This window comes from Dromiciops gliroides, chromosome 5, assembly GCF_019393635.1.
Source record: "Dromiciops gliroides isolate mDroGli1 chromosome 5, mDroGli1.pri, whole genome shotgun sequence".
NCBI lineage: Eukaryota > Metazoa > Chordata > Mammalia > Microbiotheria > Microbiotheriidae > Dromiciops > Dromiciops gliroides.
In genome coordinates, this window is record NC_057865.1 from 93,106,349 (window position 1) to 93,126,332 (window position 19,984).

Genomic DNA, 19,984 nt, shown 5'->3' on the forward strand with positions numbered 1-19,984 from the left:
CCACCTAGATGCCCTGACTGTCACCTTTCTTTTTTTCTTTTTTTTTTTAAGTGAGGCAATGAGGATTAAGTGACTTGCCCAAGGTCACGCAGTTAGTAAGTATCAAGTGTCTGAGGCTGGATTTGAACTCAGGTACTCCTGAATCCAGGGCCGGTGCTCTATCCACTGTGCCACCTAGCTGCCCCTGTCACCTTTCTTATAACTGATTCTATTCTTAAGGATACATTGATTGTCTAGCTCTGGAAAATATGGTGACTCAAGAAAACAGGTTAAATTGACTTCAGGGAAACACCAAGTAGTTCCTCCTTTGTCCCTGTCTTGTTTCTTTGGCTGACTCCAACCTGTGGCTCACTTTGCATATACTGAAGAGGTCATACTGCCTTGAGTTGTGGGGCTGTGTTAAAGTAAGGGTTAATCTATTCTGAACTGTTCTTTCTAGATGAATGTGCTTGGGGAGTGGGGGTAGGGGAAATCTCCTTAAGTCTGGCTCTCATTCAGAGGGACAGAGTTGTTTTTTGGCTAGGATTCCAGAATATTTAGCAACTTAGATTGCTGTGTGGGTGGGGGCAAAGGTTTTTGTGCTGTGGTGGTGGAGGAGGAGGAGGCTAGGGATCAAGGAGCAGGAAAGAAGATCAAGGCTTGTTTCCAAGCCCAGTTCCTTCCCTGGCATACTTTTGCTTGACTAACTGCTCTCCATTACCCCTCCAAAAAGTTGCTAGGTTCTTCCCTCAGCTATCTTTCTCCTTGGCCTCAGCTGTAGCTACAATTGGTTATATTATTGCTCTCACCTAGTGGCAACATTCTCCACTCCTAGCCAGAACCCTAGACTCTTCCAACACATTATTTACAGCTCTGTGGTCCTTCTTTATCCATCAACACTTGGGATGTTTCACTGGGTTGGGGCCCATCCATTCCTTTGGGTCCAGTTCTACTTCCTTTCAGACTTTGGAAAAGTCATTTGGCGGAAACAAAGAGGGCAAAGGGATAGAAAGGGAATGGACAAGAAGGAAGGAACCAGGGGTGCAGTCATGCTTTTATTATCAGATTTTTGCCAGAGTAGGAAGGATGGGCAGGAAACTCCCAGATATTATGGGAAGAGGCAGGATGAGCTTTATTACTGTCTGCAGTGGGGCCGAAGAGCCGAGCAGTGACATCAGGATGTTTGTATGTGTAAAGGGGAATCATAGGCTATTTCAGAACCAGCTAGCCCAGCTGAGGCTCAGGCCTCACCAGACCCTGCCATCTTGGCAGGGGGTGCAAAGCTCAACTCTCCATGGAGGGGTTTCTTCTCATCTACATCCTGAATGCAGAGGAGGCAAGAAGGTTAGAGGTTAGAACCATATTGGGGAGGTCTAAGGGTAAGGTTCTTTGTCTAGAAGCAAACCTGATTCTAAGGTTTTCCAGGGCCAAACAAATCCATCACTGCACTCAGAGTGACCCTAAATACATAGGATGGCATTCGGATATGATATTCCTCACTCCCTCCTCTGATCCTTTGGATTGGTGTTCAACTAGCGTCCAAACTAATCACTAGAGCATCCTTAGAACTAGGTAATGGAGGAGAAACCCTTCTCCCACCCATCAGATGAACATACTTTGTTTGAATATGAGATTAGATGGGCTCTCTCCCTCCTCAGAATTTTCCCTTCTGCTGTTGCTATCTTCCCACTCCTCAGACCCTCACCCTGGGATCTTACCTCTTCAGGTGTCAAGTTGCTCCGGCAATGGCAGTAGGAGTGCAGGAGGGTGAATGCTATCGGGGTCAGTGTCACCATCAGCAGGGTGATCCAGACTAGTAGTGCCATGATCTTAATTCCTTCTGCCAGGTTCTGGGGGCAGAGTGCAGGGGCAGCTCTAACTCTGTCACCACCACCATGTTTACTTAGTCTGTCTCCAGTCTCACTGGTCCCATCACTGCTATAAGTGTGGTGCCTTTCCACTTTGCCCTATTGCCACTGTCAACAGTGCAGTGCGATGGAAGGAACACTAGATACATAGATTTAGAGACTTCTTTTTTGGTCTTAGTTCCATCAGTAACTAGCTATGTGACTTTGGGCAAATCCTTTTACTTTTCTCTCAGGATAGCAGTTTCCTCACCTGTGACATGCCAGCTTCCTTCCATCTCTAAAACTCCCTTATTTGATGCCCTTCCTACTTCACTTGAAGAATGATTGTGATTATGCATTAGCCCGACTTTATCCTTATAAGATGTGTGATCCTGAGCAAGTCACTTAAGCTCTCTGAGTCTCAGTTTCCCCATCAGTGAAATGAGAGTAAAAATATTTGCAACATCTATCTCACAGGGTTGTTGTGAATAACATGCCCTTTACTATTGGCCTTGAGGGGATGGGCTCTGTGGACAGGCAGCAGGTTCCTCCCCACCCTTAGGCTGGACCAGAGCTTAGGTCCCTGCTTAAGAACTCATGAAAAGATTAAGCTTCTTTCTTAGTAGGAGGCTGTGACCTTGCCCCCACTCTTACCATGCTGAACCAGCACTCCATCCATAGCATCCTTTGTATTCCACCATCAGGTTCCTTTCTGACCTAGGCCTTGTCACAGACTACTCTTTAGAAGGACAAAAATCACTTGGCTATGACCCTTTAAATATGCTCTGGGAGCAAATTCCCCATCCCTGTGCAACTGATCATCCTGGGACAAAGCCCAGGCTCCCTTGGTCTAGTTATAGTTCTGATTATTCCCCATCCTTCCTCATTCCTCCCAGCATTCTAAAAATGTATGCTTACTGCCAGCATGTTCATGTAGTTTATGCACTGCCTCTTCCAAACTTTCTGTGGATTTGGGGTGTTGAAGGTCTCAATGTTCCAATCGCTCTCTTCACACGATCTCCAAAAGTAATAGAATGAGCCTTGTAGATCACCAGCGCAGATGACAATGGCAGCAATGGAAGTGGAAATAGTTGCCAGAATGAATAGGCCTTTTAGGAAGCTCTATGGAGGAGAGAAGACAGGGGGCATGCCTAGTTAGGGCTTTGCCCTGGTTAGGGATCTTCCACAGGTCAGTTCTTTTATTCCTATCTTTGTAGTTCACCAAGGGCTCTGCAAGTCATAGGGAAAGGTTTGTGGAGATGGCCTATGAAGAGGGAAAGGGGGAACTTGATGGCTACCTTTGACTAGGAGTAGGGGGAAGGATACCAAGACAAGGGTGGCAAAGATGGGCCTGGGGTAGACAGACAGTTTATTAATCGTCCTTCTCATTGCACTTACCCACCATGCACCTCTCCTCTTCTCTTGAATGATAGCAACAACTCCAGATGAGATAGCCTGGAGAGTATAAGGTGGTATAAAAAACAAATTTCCCTTCTATAATCTTCTACCATAACCTTTCTTAGTACTCCCCCTCCCTCAATCTGTCCCTCTCCTCTCTCTGCCCAGTATATACAACTTGCTACCATAGGCCTGTTCTATGTAAAGAAAAAGGTTAGAATGCCATTTGATAAGTGTGTTAGAGGTCTGTGTGGGCCTTACTGGATCCAAGAAATTTGAAGTCAAATACTGTTTTTCTTTAAAGCTGAATCATGAAGCCTTTCCTGACCACCCCAACTTCTATTTCCAGTAACACTGATGGTCTATACTGTTTATGTAATTCCTTGACTTTTTACTTATCTTTTTATTCATTCATTTAACACACTCATTGAACATTTACAACGTGCAAGAAACAAAGATGAATAAATCATAGTTTCTGTTCTATTGAAACTTATTATCTAGCATATATTCTATTTCCCCAGCTGGATAGTAAGTTTCCTGAGGGCAGGAACTGCATCTTTTATTTATTTGTATCTTTTACAATATCAAACAAAGAGCTGGGCACATTATAGATGCTATAAAGTGTTGTTAATAATGATGATTATGCCCTTTCTCTTTGAGATTCATTTGTCTCCCCTTTCCCTCCCTCCCTACTGTACTCACCACAGCTCCAGTCCAGAAAGCAGCTCCAGAAAACCATAATTCGAAGTAGGGGCCCATGTAGAAGAAGATGCCTAGGGCTCCACTCATGGCTCCCAATATTATCTGTGAAGTCTGTGAGACAAAGACATCCCACCCCCCACAATCAATAGCTGGTTCTGATAGCTGGTGATAAAGTTTCAGGCTGTCTCTCTCAGTCTCTGTCTCTGTCTCTGTCTGTCTCTGTCTCTCTCTTTCCCCTCTCTTCTTTCTCCTTCTTCCTCTCCCCGCCCTCCACAGAGTGTACCACTCTTACCCAGCTGCTAAGTCAAAGTAGATGAGCCTTTAATAGTCTGTTGATTCAGCCTCTACTCAAACTTCAAGCTATGTTACAGTAATAAGATTGCTCTCATGTTAATTTTAACTTGATATCACCTGTGTAAAAATGTTGGCTGAAGGATGGTGAACATAGTCATCAGCTACTCACTGGTGAGCGAATTGGGCATATGTGGAATCTGGATAAAGCCAATTCCTTGTGAGGGATATTAGCAATAATCTAATCTGGAATTTCTCCTTGTGACTACAGTTAGATACAGAACGAACCCTGGGAAAGGGGAATTAGTATTCAATTCAGTTAAACTAATTTTTTTTGGGTGGAGCAATGAGGGTTAAGTGCCTTGCCCAGGGTCACACAGCTGGATTTGAATTCAGGTTTTCCAGACGACAGGCCCAGCACTCTATCCACTGTGCCACCTAGCTGCCAGCCCTATACTTTGTGAACAAGGAATTATGCTGGTGAGGTAGAGGATACCATTCCAGAATGTAAAAGTGTAAGGGAGAGAGAGGGACGCATGATGGATAACTTATCTGCCCCATTAGTATCTTTGCAATGTAAGGAAAAAGGAAGGAAAGCCCTCTCACATAGATTGGACACCCTTTACCAAATTCATGGGAAGTCATGGGGACGAACTGCCTGAAGTGAGTAGCCATGAGTGGGTTGCATTCTGCCCTGAAGGAAGCAGCACCCAAATTGAGGAGATTACATCCACTTGAGTTCCCCATTCTCAAAATAAAATTTAGATGAATTTCATCTCAATATCTCATCTATTAAGTGCCTCCTCTGAAGGTAATCAACAAGACCTAAACTATTTTTTTCTACTTCCTTGGGTGGACTGTTTTCTGTGATTTAGTGTTCCCCAGTAGGAAATTTTTTTTTTTTACCACCTTGTTTCAGAGTATGAAAAAGAAAGCAAAACAGAGAGGTAGCTCATGAGAGAATAAATTTATCCTGAATGAAATCTCCTGAAAAGTACCCCTCTTTAGGAAGTGTGCATGTTTTACTTCATCAGGAGAGAATGCTGAAAAGTACATTCGAAGTAACAGTAGTAGCAACTTGAATTTCAATCTAACACTTATTCCTGGTAAGGGGGAAAGGGAGGCCACGTTTTTCTTTACCTGGACATTGAGTCCTCTTGTTCATGTTGAATTTTGTCTTATTTGAGGCTGTTTCACTTACCCAGACTACCAGCTGTAGCCGACTGTTGTTCGTACTCGACCCAGGAGTGTTAGCAGATTTAATAGAGAATTTAAACAGGGATTTCCCAGCCTTGAGAAGCTCAGGCAAAGATGACTCCTGGTGGATGTGGATGTCGATGTGAACTGGCTGGGAGGTGCCAACTGCTTCCACCCCATCTATCTTAACTCCATTCACCTTCAGTTCCTTGGGGACCATCTTGCAGGCCTAGGAGGAAGTGAGATTATGATGTCAGGGCTCGTGGTGAAGCTTCATTTAACCCAATTCCCTTTATAATGGACTGATCTGACTTCCCACTTCTTGGCTTGTCCTCGAGATTTGGTTTTCCCCCCGAAGGTCACCTTAAATATGCAGAAACATTGCTTTGGTTCCATTAACTTCTCCTAATCACCTTTACACATTGATTCCCATCCACATAGATGACAAGTGTGTAAAATAAGAGGTCAGACTCAGGAGAGGGGAGGAAGTTTGGATGGTGGGGACCAGAGCACAGAAAAAGAAATTGATATTCTCTGGAAGCCTGAGAAACTTGGCTTACCTTTCTCAATCCAAGTCCCATTAGAACCCTCCCCTCCCCTCCCCTCCCCTTCCCTTTCCTCTTGAGTATCTTGGCCTTCCCCCCTTCTCTTCATCCCTCTATGGAGCTGATCATTTCCTCAAGGCTGAAGTATAAAGCCAAATAAACAACTTGTTGTCTTTTCTGTTGCTAGAAGGGAGAGGTTGGTGTTTATTCATGATTCCTTCAAGCTTCCAGAATTATTGATTTGAATGAGGGAACAGGAAAGGGTGAGTTCAGTATTGGGCACAGGGAAGAACCTGTCCCTTCTTCCTGTTCTGTCTTCTTACTCTTAAATACACTCACTGGTAGAACTTTTCCGCTGCTGCAAACACTCTGGAGGACTAATAACATAGGGAAGATTGGGTTTCTGGTGAAGGGGATGCGAGCCTGAAGAGCTGGCTATGTCTGGGAAATCTTGGGGTGGGGTTGGGAGTCTTCAGCCCAGGGGAAGGTGAGAGAGCTGTATCTGGGGGAGCAGAGTTCCTTTTACCTTGTTTAGTCCAGCCGCCTCAGCCAGACAGGGAGAATAGGGTTGAGGAGATCAGAGGAGTGGAGGAGGTAGAAATCTGCAGCAGCCTGTCTGGAAGAGCAGAAGTGGGAAAGTGAAAACAGAACATAACTGGGAGGAGCTAGACATCCGGGGAGGAACTATGGCATCATCATTCTGAAAAGCAGAAGGGAGGGCAGGGCCATGCCTGGGTAAAGGCTTGTGGTTGTGTATTGGGAAGTAGGGACCAAATAGGATTTTAGTGGGCCAGGGCCATGGCCAGGCCAAACTAGTTTTGTTTCCTGTTGGGAAAACAATGGGACCCTGGGAACCTGAGGGCGATGGTGTGGGTAGTGGGAACTGAAAGCACCCAGACTTTTGCTAGGTTTGCAAACCATTCCAGTATCTCTGCCAAGAACACCCCAAAGAGGGTCATGAAGAGTATGACAGGAATGAAAACAACTGAACAATAGCAGATACTAACCCTGGGGGCTGGGAGATATTGTGGGATTAGGATCATTACAAGAAAGAAGGAAAGAGATTACTGTGAGATTTAGCATGAAAGGAAAAAGGGACTGGGGATTTGTGGCACGGTTATACATTTGGATACATTTTCATGTTTGTGGCATTTAGAAATCATAGGTATTATTGCTTTTCAAGCTTGATAACATCACTGACTTGTGTCTTTCCGTGTAGGCCATCATCTGGCTGATGTGTTAAGAACAGTCCCAATTGTCCCTTATACTAATATATATCTTTTACCTCATCTGACTATCCTCTAGCTGTTTCTAGCTTTAAAAACCCAATCAACGAAATGCAAATTATGTAGGAAACATTATACATATGAAAATTTCTTTCCCTCTCTGAATAGAGAAGAGATTCTTAACCTGAGCTCTGTGGATTTGTTTCCCCTTGCTCCCTCCCTTTCTCTCTCCTTCCTTCCTTCCTTCCTTCCTTCATTTTGATAATTGTATTTCACTACAATGAGTTTCCTTTGTAATCTTATATATTTTATTTTAGAAATTTAAAAACATTATTCAGAGAGGAGGTTCACAGGCTTTATTATACTGTCAAAAGGGTTTATGACACACAAAAATGGTTAAGAACTCCTGATAGAGATAGATAGATGTATAGTTAGATATTGGAGGGCTACAATTCCAGAACTTTTTCATAATGGAATTATAGTTGAAAGAGTATGTTTTGTATGGGAGAAGGCTGAGGATCTTTGACATTAAGGTGTGTCTGACTCTCTGTCTAGTTGTGAAGTGGCTGTGACTTTCTGGGACCTCAGGTTAAACATTTACCATCAAAATTGGGGCCTCGCTATTTAGAGTAATCTTTTCTCTGGGTGCAACTAAGGTGCTCACAGAGTGAGGGATGCTCCAGAGTTGGGATCTCAGGATCCCTGAGGTTTAGCAGGGGATATACCCTTCAGTCCTTGTTTAGAATCAAGATGGAACACTCAGACCAATAACTAAATCAATAAAAATAATTATCGTTTGAGAGAAGAGACTCTATTTGGACTCTTCTCAGAGCCCTAAATCTGAGTGAGTCTGGTTTCAGGCCCTACAGCTTTGTTGCCCAAACCTCCCAGGAGGGGGCTGTTCAGCCCACGAGGCTCCGAGGAGCTGAGGCTCCTGGGCCTGGGTTTTGTGAGAGTTGGGCTGGGCTAGGAGTTTGCTTTGAGGCGCCTGAGGTGATCCCCATGTGACTTGGAGCTCAAGCCCTGATTTGAGTTTTGTTTTGTTTTGAAAGGTTATGTTTACACAAGTACAATTTTAGTGGGGAATGGGGACAGTCTTACTACAGCACAGGGTTGGGGCCTAAGGCTGCAATCTGATTGGTCGATAAATGGAGCAATCTGATTGGTCAAACCCCAAGTCAGGTTTTCTTTCTTGAAGAGTTACATATGTTAACCCAGCATTGCTCTAAGGAGGAGCTGATACTCTTGTCCAGAATAGGTTAAGGCCTGGTATTGTAGCTTGTAAAATCTGATTGGTCGACTGGTACCACCTGACTAGTTTCTAGCACTGTGATTGGTGCACTTGGTACAATCTGATTGGTTGTTATTGTTATGCCATACGTTGACAGGGGGAAAATATGTAAATAGGACTTGTAAAATGCTACAATGTGATTGGATGGAGAGGACTCCTTGAAGGGTATAAATAGAGGTGAGGGACCTCACTTTAGTGTACTCTCCAGCATATTCAGAAGAGTGCCCATCTTCACGAAGATGAATAAAGAAGGCTTCACCCACAGAAGCCTTCACCCACTAACTGTTGCCTACTTGGATTCTTTGAGTGGCAACCTGCTAGCAACACTCGAGCTGCTAACACTCGAGCTGCACAACACTATTTGAGCTATTAGCGAGTTTCTAACATGTACATGTTCATTAGGGTCCTGTTTACCCTTTTATTGTCAAGGAGGCTGACCATCCCTGAAACTAGCATCCCAAGAGAGTGGCTCCCACTATCAGGAGATTATGCCTCAACCTTACCCTCCCCCCCCCCCCAACTCCGTAAATAAACCGTGCCTGTTGATCCTGGCCTTCCTCTCTTCCTGTTACTTTGGAACATCACACCTGGATCTTGATTTTGTTTAAGTCCTTCTGGGTTGTAGAAGTTGCCCCCTTAGTGGATTCTCTCAGATGGACAAGCGGACAAGCATGCTGTGGACACTTGCTGATTTCTTCTGGTTGTGACCAACTGTGGTTCCATATTGACAGACTTTGTGCTTGTGCCCCATTGAGAGAATTAAATGTATCCTCAGTAGGCAGGATACATTATTCAAATACCAGTGGCTTCTTCTCCCCTGACCCCCCCCCCCCAATTACCTTCCTTTTCTTGCTGAGTTAGCAGTTACAATTGTCCCCTTAGATAGGGCAGGTCATATTGTTCAAGTCCCAGGGGCTTCTCCCCCATTCCCACCATCCCTTCCTTTTCTTTCTTCTTTTTTTTTTCCCCAGGGCAATGAGGGTTAAGTGACTTGCCCAGGGTCACACAGCTAGTAAGTATCAAGTGTCTGAGGTCGAATTTGAAGTTGGGTCCTCCTGAATCCAGGGCCAGTGCTTTATCCACTGCACCACCTGGCTGCCACATTCCTTTCTTTTCTTGCTGAGTTAACAGTTAACCAGTAGAAGATGCTCCTCTCAGATAATGGCAGACTACATTATTTAAGCCCCAGAGGCTTATCTCCCCCTCCCCAAAATTCTCTTCCTTTTCCTGCTGAGTTAGCAGTAGTTTTCTAAAGTTAGATAACAAAAGAATTGTGAAATCCCCTTCCAGAGGTTGTCCCATGGGTTGCATGTTTAGAAGTGTCACAAAGAATGTACATCTGGAGTAGCCAATGGGCAAAACAGGGGAGGGACTTTGCATTAGATCTAGGATAAAAAGGGAAGTTTGCTGTGGCAAAGCATGCCACTCTTCTAGAGGGCATGCCCTTTCTTGCAAGACCATAATAAAATGGCCTTCCTTCTTTGCATCAGACCAGGAAGTCATGCCTCAGTTTACATGTTTCTAACACCATGGACACAATAAACTCCTGCTTATCACCACAACAGTCTGCCAACACCACACCCACCCTGCCCTGCAGATACAGTTCTTAGTACAGCCCCTAAAAAGACACAGGTGGAGCAGGAAAATCTATAGAATGATTTTTCAGATACATTCCAGCTTGAAAAAAAAAGATTTTCATGCTTAATGAGAGCAAATTATAATAACACTATGTATGAATTTTTACCTATCTTGAATTATGCAGGAGGAATCTGGGTTCAGTCAATGTTTTCTTGTGTTGATTGACACCTGTGATCAAAGTATAGTGTCTTACTAAAATTAACAGTAGAAGTCTAAACATATCTGTTTCATTAAATTTCCATTTATTCATCCTTTCTGGAGTCATTATTATTATTAATAGTGTAGGTCATCTAAGCTCCAAGGGTCCATATCCCATCTCTCACTCTCACAGATGAGTCTTGGGTGCCAGAACAAGGCTATATTTCCCTCACAGGACTCTAGGGGCACCCCTAAGAATCAGGGGGTGAGGATTCTCTCATGCCTTTGGCTCAAGTCCATCACCTGCCTCAGTTTTTTTTTTTTTTTTGATCGGGTTAAATAAACTATATCCTATACTGAAGGTATTGTTAGCCTAAATGTTTGCATGAGGACTGAGGGGTCCTTTTACCTTCTGAGAGGAATGATTGTTAATAATCAATGATTTGGGAGATCCAGAGTTTCCCTCCCTTTTGCTAAAGTCCTTGATTTCAAAAGTACAGTCTCTCGAAGGACATTCCTGATAATAAGATTGGATTCGGATCCTACCCAGGTGGGGAAGCCATTGTGCTTTACTTAGGTTTGGGTGAATAGATTGCCCAAGGCTGGGTGTAACTTAGAAGTAAATATAATAATAATAATAATAATAATAATAATAAACATAATAACAAAACACTAACAAATAAAGAAATGAGCAAATAAATTAAAAAAATAATATATTCAAAGTTCATTTGAATAGGTTTAGCACCTCATTGTAATATTCATTCTCTCATTAATTGTTAACCAATCAGAGCCCATTGCCAAACTGGGAACACCCCTCTTCCAATGGGCATATAAGCCACCTGCCACAATGATTAAATTACCCAGAAATTATCTCTCGAACTTTTAAAATTCCACACATCTCTGTTGGGATCTAGATATAGACTATAATCTTATATCCTCAGGGGAAACTCTATGTGGGGTATAAAAGAACCATATTCTGATGTTCTCTGGAGAAACCTTGAGTGAGGGCACCAGCCAAAGAAAGTCATCTGTGATGTATCTGAAAGATTAAATTTAGACATAGAGTCTTGACTCTGGCCTACAGGTTACACTACTGTATTGGTAGTATAGGGCCTGAAGTCAGGAAGACCTGAGTTCAAATCCAGCCTCAGACACTTATTGGCTGTGTGACCCTGAGCAAGTTCCTTAACCATGTTTTCCTCAGTTTCCTCTTCTGTAAAATGGGGATAATAACAGCATCTCCTTTGCAAGGTTATGTGAAAATAGAACATAATACTTGTTAAACACTTAGCCCTGTGGCTGGCAGACTTTAAGTACCATATAAATGCTAGCTATTTTTTACTATTAGCTATTGTATGTTAGATGCTGTGGGGTATATAGGAGAAGACATAGTCACCACACTGAGGGAATTTGCAATACAATTGGTGAGACAACAACAATAATAACTCATATTTCCACAGCCCTTTAAGGTCTCCAAAGTACTTTCCTTACTGCAACCCTATGGGGAAAATAGGCCAGCTAGGGGTGGCTTAAGTGGATAGAGAGCCAGGCCTAGAGTTAGGAAGTCCTGAATTAAATCTGGCCTCAGAAACTTGCTGTTACTCAGGGCAAGTCACTTCACCCTCTTTGTCTTAGTTTCCTCATCTGTAAAATTAGCTGGAGAAGGAAATGGCAAACCATTTCTGCTGAGAAAACCCCAAATGGGGTCATAAAGAAATGGACATGACTGAAACAACTGAACAACAACAAAAATGGGGGAAATAGTGTAATTATTTCGATCCTTACTTTATAGAGGAGGGCACTGAAATTAAAGAATTGCCCAGGTAACACAGCTAGTATGAATTCAAACCAGGTCTTCTGGGGCCAAGTCAAGCTCTCTCACAAGTACTAGTCTTTGCCTTTGACTCTTCTCTCTGAACCCTGATTCTGGATGGGTGAGCAGGGGATTTCCCAGGCATCAGTGGCTGCAGCTGTTGTTGCTGCTGTCGGGAATAACCAGACTTGTACTCCCCCTTGGCTCAATGCCCTCCCATGGCTCCTCCTATAGGGTTGGGCCTTGGCTCTCTGGGTGTGGTGAGACAGTTTAGAGATTGAGCTCGGCAGATCTAGGCCTCTCTTCCATATTGCTTCTTTCCTGTTTCTTACCTCTTCCTCGGTCCCTGCTCAGCTTTCACCCATCACTCCTACCCTTACTTTGCCTACCAAGGCAAGCGACCAACTGGGTAAGCTAATAATCTCTTTCATTTGAACCTCCTAGGTTATGTATCCTGTATTTCTTGGCTTTCCATGTCTGAGGGGATGGACTGAGTGTATGTTTACTTCCCTGGGGGTGCAGCCTTTGAGTTGACATTGCTGTTGAGGGCTGGGGGAGATGAGGGAAGGAGGAGGGGCTCTCTCCAATGTGGGAAATGAATGCTAGGGAGCCCTGAGCTCTACCCTCTCCATTTAAAAGGGAAACGGGGAACTAGGGAAGAATGATGTGGGAGGAGGAAAAGGAAGATAAAGATTAGAACAAGAATGGAAGAGAGGAGGAAAAGGGTACGGGGGCAGACACATTGTAGCTGGGACATGTCCAGTGGAGCTGAAGCGGGGGAGGTATTGTGAGAGGAGAACAGAGAGAGGGAGAGGGATGCATCATGTCTCCAAAAGGAGGGAAAGAGGGATCGAGATTGGAACAGAAAAATAGAAATAAAAATGTTTAACCTGAAAAAAAAATGTAACTTATCACTGACTTTCAATTAAATGGAATAGGGAAAAATCTCCTGGACCTAAACAAATACTCTTAGCTGCAATGATCCAATGTCTCTGGGTTCTCGTCAGTGTAGGTACTCTCTGAAGTAACACAGATCAACAAGAAGCAATGGGATATAATTTTGAACTTGGAATCAGGGAGAGCTGGGTTTAAATACTTATTAACCACATGGTTAATAACCTAGACAAGGTTCCCACCCTCCCTGTCAGAACCTCAGTTTTATCATCTACCTCAAAGGATCATTATGAGAATCAAATTAAATAATGCATATGTACATAATGTCAGTCAATAAACATTCATTAAGTGACTAAAAAAACCCAACCAACCAAACAAAAAGAAACAAATGGGGTGGCTAGGTGGCTCAGTGGATAAGCACCGGCCCTGGATTCAGGAGGACCTGAGTTCAAATCTGGCCTCAGACACTTGACACTTACTAGCTGTGTGACCCTGGGCAAGTCACTTAACCCCAATTGCCTTACTAAAAAAAAAAAAAAGAAACAAATGGAGTCTCTGATGAAAAGAAACTCCCTGGAGAAAGGAAGTATTCAAGGAACACTTTTAGCTTTGGGAGAGTTTACCTTTGGAAGGTTCCTAGATTTTGAGCTGGAAGAAACATGGAGGTGATCTGGTTTGAATCTGTCATTTTACAGATGAGGAAACTGAGGCATGCCTAGAATACAGTGGCAGAGCTGGGATTTGAACCCAGGCACTTTGAGGGCATTTCCAGTGCTAGCTCCGTGTGAATCATTCTTGGTCTATACCCATCCTTCATTGTTTAGGCTCAGTAGCAGCCGCTTTGTTTCCTCTCTCTTTTTGTTTAATCTACTTCCAGGTCCAGACCCAGAAAATGTCCACCAGCATGTTAAAGGTGGAGGGGATGCAGGTGATGTCAGCAGACTCCCAGCCAACCCAAATCAATATACACATCCATCAGGAGTCAGCTCTGGCTAAGCTCTTCCAGGCTGCAGGCTCCTTCTTGCAAGCTAAGACTCATTTCCAGGACACCCCCAAACAGAGCAAAAGGGTGCTCCAGGCACAGCTGGCACTTGGGGTAAGAGTGGGTTCAAAGGGGCGATGTGTGGGAGATGATAAGAATTAGGGGGAGAGGTACATCTCTCCACTGCCATGAGAAAATGGAAGAAAGCCAGACTCATAGAAACTTAGAAGTGGTGGTGACCCTAGTCATTATTCAATCTAATCCCCAACCCCCTCATATTTCACATGGGCAGAAACCAAGAGGGAAAGTCACTTTCATCATCCACGGTCTCCCATGAAGGAAACTGGAGGAATTTCTTGTTAGATATGAGAAAAAACTTCTTGGCTTCAAGACCCCTGGCTTTGGGAAACTGAGTCAGGTTGTAGAATCTCTTTGCCTTAGAGACTGGCTCAGGACTGACTCCTGATCTGAGGAAGGGCCATTAGGGATAAGGAGTCAAGATTGTCCCTGGAGGCTTTTGTCAGGGTAGCAGCCATCTCAGCTACTCCTCCACAGTAGCAGGCACAGATTGAGTTGCTATACTACATTGCAGGTGTCGCTGATATTACTGGGTGTCTTCAGCTGCTCTTTTGGGATATTCCTGTGTTTTGGGCCTTGGATTCCCCTGCAGGCCACAGGTTGTGCCTTTTGGGCAGGGGCTGTGGTGAGTAGAGAAGGGATTTGGGGGAGGGGGTATCTTTGAAAGAACTAAGGAACTGAGGAGGGGGTCAATGCACATGGGGGAGAAAGAAAGGGGGCACACACATATAGAGCATAGGAAGAAGAGGTCTTTCAAGTGATGCCAAAGCCAGCTTACTTCCTATTTCCTTTTTAGTTTGGAGTTGTTGGCAGGATAGTAGAGATTGGGAGGGGGGATTGGAATGGGAGAAGATGGAATAGGGGTATTTGGATCCCAGGCCATGTGACTGGTTTCCTTCCTCCTTTTCTAGATCTTCTTGTCTGGGCTGGGCTGGGGCTGGGAAGGGAAGTGAGAAGCTTTGTTTAATCTTTATTTTTCTTAGGCCATCGTGGCTGGAGCTGGGGCCATCATCTATGAAAAATATCGGGGTAGCTGTTGGGTAAGAGTGGGGGGCTGTTCTCTTGTCTTTTGGGCTCATCTGTCTCTTTCCTCTTCCCTCTAGTTCTTCCTCTCCCATCCTTCTTGACGTCCCCCCTGCCTTGTCCTACATTCACTGGTTTTGGAAGTCCTCAGTGGGAGGAGGAATCTGGTGTACAGAGAAATCTGGATCTCACTCGGCTGGCATCTTCCAGGGGATTGGGGTCAGGGGCACTGTGACACCATTGTGACTGCTCTCTCCCTCTCTAGGGTCGTCTGGCTGCCCTGCTTGCCCTGATCAGCTTCTCCACAGCCCTTGCTGCCCTCGTATTCTGTTCATACAGCATTCAGGACTCTGCTTATCACTTTTCCAACTTGGAAGACATCTGTGAGCGCTCTAGGTCAGAGACCGTGACCTTCCCGACCTTCCAGTATCGGAGGAGAGATTATGATTACAGAGACTGGAGGACTCACGAATGTGAAAGGAATATGAACATGCTTTTGGTGAGAACCCAGACCCAGGGTGCTGGAGAATAGGAGAGAATGAGGTCCAGGTGCCCATCATTTACTCCTCCAGTCCTTGCAAGACTGAATCCCTGAGGGCAAATGAGGGCGTGCCCTGAGCTCAACATGGTTAACTTAGGTATTAGGGGTGCAAGCAGCCTGGGACTAGAAAGGGCAGAGATTCAAGAGATGAGAATGCTACTTTCTGGGGAAAGAACTTGGAATGTTCTCTTCTTTCCATTCCCTTGGGTCAGACGTAGCCACTTTTTGAGGGGGCTAATAAATGGCCACTGACAGTGAGGTTGAAAGAGTTCATCAGAACCACAATGCTTAGGGGGATAGTGGCTAATGGGAATTACTGTGATGGTGAAAAGGATAATGGTGAAATGGATGACGGTCCTTCTGAAGATGGTGACAGCAGCCACCAAACCTTTTTCTCATTTTTCAGCATTTGTTCCAAGGAGTCCAGGCCATGCTGCTGGCCATCTCTGCCTTGATACTTCTTGTGTCTCTGGCCTCCCTGGGTGTGGGTCTCCGTTACTTGTGCTGCCAGAACTCTCAGTTGCAGGTGAATCATGGGAGAAGGTTGTGGTGGTGGTGGTGGTGGTGGTGGTGTGGGCATCCTGACTCTAGCTCCTTGTTCAAGCTCTCTTCTCAATCTAGTCCAGGTCCCTTTGTCCTTTTGGGATGCTGTAAGTACTCTTTTCCCTTGCTCTGAGAGAATGAGCCTCTCCTGTCCTTTGCTCCTTTCCTTCCTCTATTCTCCTTTCTCCTATATCCTGGGAGCTGAGCTTCTCTCCTTCTATTCTTAGGTTGAAGAAGGGTCTAGAGAGAACCTGCTTGGGGAAGAATCACTTCCTCCCTCACCCTGCAAGGAGAAATCCACGGGGGTCCTTAACCTGTGAACTGCCAACCTGCCTGGAACCTGCCTCCTTTGAGGAGCCTCCTGCTGTGTCTGAAGGCATCTGGCCACCCCGAGGGCTTTCTGTGCCAGGATCCCTGAGAACCTTCTTTCTCCCTCACCCCATGCCCAAGACCTTTATTGCCAGCTCTGCTCAGCCTCTTCTTCCCTGTTCCTTCAAGCTTTTCACCTGCTTCCTGTTTTTTACCCCTCTGACCACTCACTTTCCCCAGCCCCATTCCTCATTCATCACCTTCCCTTATCCACTTATTTACTCTCACCCTGAGAACGAGTTGCATCTACTCTTTTCCCTGCTCTCCCTGAGCCCATCAGTCCCTTATCCTCAGGCTGGTTCCAAATAATAAATGCTTTGGTTTCAATTGGTGGTTTCTCTTCATTCTCTCCAACCCTTCCTATTCTGGGATTAATGAGGGGACAGTGGCAGTGTTTCCTTGGAGCAGGTAAAATAGAGAGGGTATATGAAGCCTTATGGGAAGACCCTTTCTAGTCTTTGCAGTTGCAAAGGGTTGGGGAGGAACCTGACTCCCACCTAGAGAGTCACTGGCTTGACTCAGTAGATGGTACAGTGGATGATAGAGCAGTGGGCCTGGAATCAGGAAGACCTGAGTTCAAATCCGGCCTCAGAAACTTGCTGTTACTCTGGGCAAGTCACTTAACCTTGTTTGCCTCAGTTTCCCCATCTGTAAAATGATCTGGAGAAGGAAATGGCAAACCACTTCAGTATCTTTGCCAAGAAAACTCCAACTGGGATCCTGAAGAGTCAGAACAATAACAACAACAACAAATGGTACAATTTGGTAGCACTACTGAAGTGGGGGGGCTGAGCTGTTATGGGAACTGTAGGAGGGTGTCATAGTTTTTGGTCCATAACGCACAGTTCTGATCCTCGGCTGGGGGTGGGAATGAATCAGGAAAAGTGTTTTTTCCTTTTCCAATCGACTCTCCCTTTCAACATTTATTTTGTGTGGGCCATCTTGTGGTAGAAGAGAAAAATGTTAGGGCTGACTTTTTGAAATCTTTTAGATTTATTATTCTTTTGAAAGGACTGAATCTCCCCATTTCAGCCAGGCTGGAATTATAGGTGCTGCTTGTGAGCCCATTCCCACTAATAGTTGGCAAAGGAATGGCAAATTGGCTAAATTCTCTCCTCTTTAGGCAGCCCCATAATCTGCCACTCCCAGGGGCTCACTCTATTAAGGCCAAACAGACATTTGATCAGCATAGCCCATTGTAACTCAGAACTCCTGAGCCCCAACTGGGATTACCAGGGTGTACTTGTGATGCCCAGCTAGGCTTTGTTCTCATGACAAAGATCAGCCCTAAAGCTATATCATAGAAATGAAGAAAAAGTTATTTTATTTAAGTTCTATCAACTTGAAGGGAAAAAATGGTGTAACAAGAACCATCACATACAGAGCAAGAACCAAATAAAAATGCAAATAAAAATAAAACATTTTTTTTCTCACTTAGGGAAATTGGTCCTCCATTTTCAGCCTCTAACTTGCTCACCGTATGCTTGTGTTTTATTTTATTTTATTATGATTTTTTTTTTGGTGAGGCAATTGGGGTTAAGTGACTTGCCCAGGGTCACACAGCTAGTAAGTGTCAAGTGTCTGAGGCTGGATTTGAACTCAGGTCCTCCTGAATCCAGGGCCGTTGCTCTATCCACTGCGCCACCTAGTTGCCCCTAGAGTAAACTTTTTTATTCTTCATTTTCCTCTTTAATAAAGTGAATTGTTGGTACTCTATTCTCTCTGAGTCTAGCTTCCCTTTTATCTCACCATCTAGGTGGGGCAGTGGAGAAAACATTGGGAGTGGGATCAAGTAGACCTGGGTTTTAGATCCTGCCTCAGAAACTAGCTGTGTGACTGGGCAAGCCACTTAACTTATGCCTGCCTCAGTTTCCTCATCTGTAAAATGGGGATAATAATAGCACCTATCTCCTAGGGTGGTTGTGAGGATCAGATGATATAATAATTGTAGAACACCCAGCACAGTGCCTGGCACAAAGCACTGTATGAATATTAGCTGTTATTATTATGATTATTATTACTGTAGTACTAAAAAACAATTCAAAAGTATTTATTAAACACTTGTTGTGAGGACCTCTGGGATTTCCATGCCCAAGCCAGGCTGGTTATAGCTCCTCCTCACTGTTCCCTGAGAAGACTGAGTGCCTCTTCTCTACTGTAGTCAGATCTAAGACCTCTTCCCTCCCCTATTCCGCCTCAGTCTGAGGGAGATGGGCTCAACCTTAGCTCAGTTCCTGCATAGCATCGATCCTAGAAGTTCTTCCACCAGCACTGTCCCAGGTACCGCCAGGTTGGGTCCCAGTTGTCACTACCCAGGTCACTCCTTGTTCCTTGGGGCATTGATGCTGAACCAGCTGCAAAATCTGAGTGCTTCAACTAAAACCAAAGAACAAATATCACAGCAAGGAAAAACCTTGGGCATATATTCACAAGGCCATGTGACCTCAGAGGGAAGGAGGCTGAAGGGCTGTCCCCCGTCAGCCCCTCTCTCTCTCCCCTGCCCCCCTCTCTCTCTCTCTCTCTCTTTCTCTCTCTCTCCCCCACCTTCCCCCCAACCCCATGATGACCAAAGAAGTCCATGAGCAGCCAAACAAACTTCTAATCATATGGTTTAGCAGACCAGAACCATGTTCCAGGATATCCCCAAGGCATTTTCCTGACACATCACTATGACTCTCTCAGAAGCAGGCTTCCTAGTTTCTTCACATGGGGAGACACCATCAAAGGGGATCTACATATGGACCAGACCCCTCTTACACACCTAGTATATGTAAAACAAGGTAGACACAAAAAGAAAAGACAATTCCTACTCTCAAGAAGCTTACATTCTGCTTGGGGAAGGGGTGGATGGGAATAAGAGAGATACAGATAAAACAGAATAGGTTCAGCACCTCATTGTAATATTCCTTCTCTTATTAATTGTTAACCAGTCAGAGTTTATTACCACCCTTAGGAACACCCTTCTTCCAATGGGCATATAAGCCACGAGTCTGTTGCTGTGATTGTCTTTGGTCTGAGGATGGGCAGATGATCATCCTTTTATTAAATTGCTGGCATTGTTAGAAATTATGTCTCTTGACATAATTTCCAAATCTAGAACACACTCTCTCCCAAACACACACATCATCATTGGGGAAAGGAATAGGTCTAGAGTTATATTCATATTTCACATAGACAGCTGGCTTATAGCTCTGGCACCTCAGAGCCCCCAGTATCCTCTCTCAACATTCTTGTGCCTTTCATTGCTGGGTATGATGTCTTCTTCTTTCTTCTTCTTCTTCTTCTTCTTCTTCTTCTTCTTCTTCTTCTTCTTCTTCTTCTTCTTCTTCTTCTTCTTCTTCTTCTTCTTCTTCTTCTTCTTCTTCTCCTCCTCCTCCTCCCCCAAGGGTCATACACCTAGTAAGTGTCAAGCGTCTGAGGTCGGATTTAACTCAGGTCCTCCTGAATCTAGGACCAGTGCTTTATCCACTATGCCACCTGGCTGCCCTC

General features: G+C 44.6%; 2 protein-coding genes across 2 annotated transcripts; one reads left to right on the forward strand and one right to left on the reverse strand.

Annotated features, from left to right (window-relative positions):
• Positions 1-1,021: 1,021 nt before the first annotated feature.
• On the reverse strand, positions 1,022-6,618 carry TMEM176A (transmembrane protein 176A). Its single transcript, XM_043965065.1, has 7 exons — positions 6,486-6,618; positions 5,419-5,643; positions 3,927-4,037; positions 3,225-3,281; positions 2,745-2,948; positions 1,698-1,829; positions 1,022-1,300 (listed from the first exon to the last, which is right to left on the reverse strand). The coding sequence occupies exons 2-7, from the start codon at positions 5,632-5,634 to the stop codon at positions 1,220-1,222; spliced, it is 801 nt and encodes a 266-aa protein (XP_043821000.1). The 5' UTR covers positions 5,635-5,643; positions 6,486-6,618; the 3' UTR covers positions 1,022-1,219.
• A 5,696-nt stretch (positions 6,619-12,314) lies between these two features.
• On the forward strand, positions 12,315-16,822 carry TMEM176B (transmembrane protein 176B). The gene is made up of 7 exons (XM_043968815.1): positions 12,315-12,474; positions 13,837-14,055; positions 14,534-14,644; positions 15,003-15,059; positions 15,308-15,541; positions 15,990-16,109; positions 16,354-16,822. The coding sequence occupies exons 2-7, from the start codon at positions 13,852-13,854 to the stop codon at positions 16,444-16,446; spliced, it is 819 nt and encodes a 272-aa protein (XP_043824750.1). The 5' UTR covers positions 12,315-12,474; positions 13,837-13,851; the 3' UTR covers positions 16,447-16,822.
• The last annotated feature ends 3,162 nt before the right edge of the window (positions 16,823-19,984 follow it).

Bases quoted from the DNA above. Each gene is read 5' to 3' on its own strand.
- TMEM176A (XM_043965065.1), bottom strand. From the start codon at position 5,634: ATGGTCCCCAAGGAACTGAAGGTGAATGGAGTTAAGATAGATGGGGTG. The intron at 1,830-2,744 runs GTAAGCATACAT...CTCTGCCCCCAG, and splicing joins ACTACATGAACATGCTGGCA to AACCTGGCAGAAGGAATTAA. The intron at 1,301-1,697 runs GTAAGATCCCAG...CTCTGCATTCAG, and splicing joins GCAACTTGACACCTGAAGAG to GATGTAGATGAGAAGAAACC.
- TMEM176B (XM_043968815.1), top strand. From the start codon at position 13,852: ATGTCCACCAGCATGTTAAAGGTGGAGGGGATGCAGGTGATGTCAGCA. The intron at 14,645-15,002 runs GTGAGTAGAGAA...TATTTTTCTTAG, and splicing joins CCTTTTGGGCAGGGGCTGTG to GCCATCGTGGCTGGAGCTGG. The intron at 15,542-15,989 runs GTGAGAACCCAG...CTCATTTTTCAG, and splicing joins GGAATATGAACATGCTTTTG to CATTTGTTCCAAGGAGTCCA.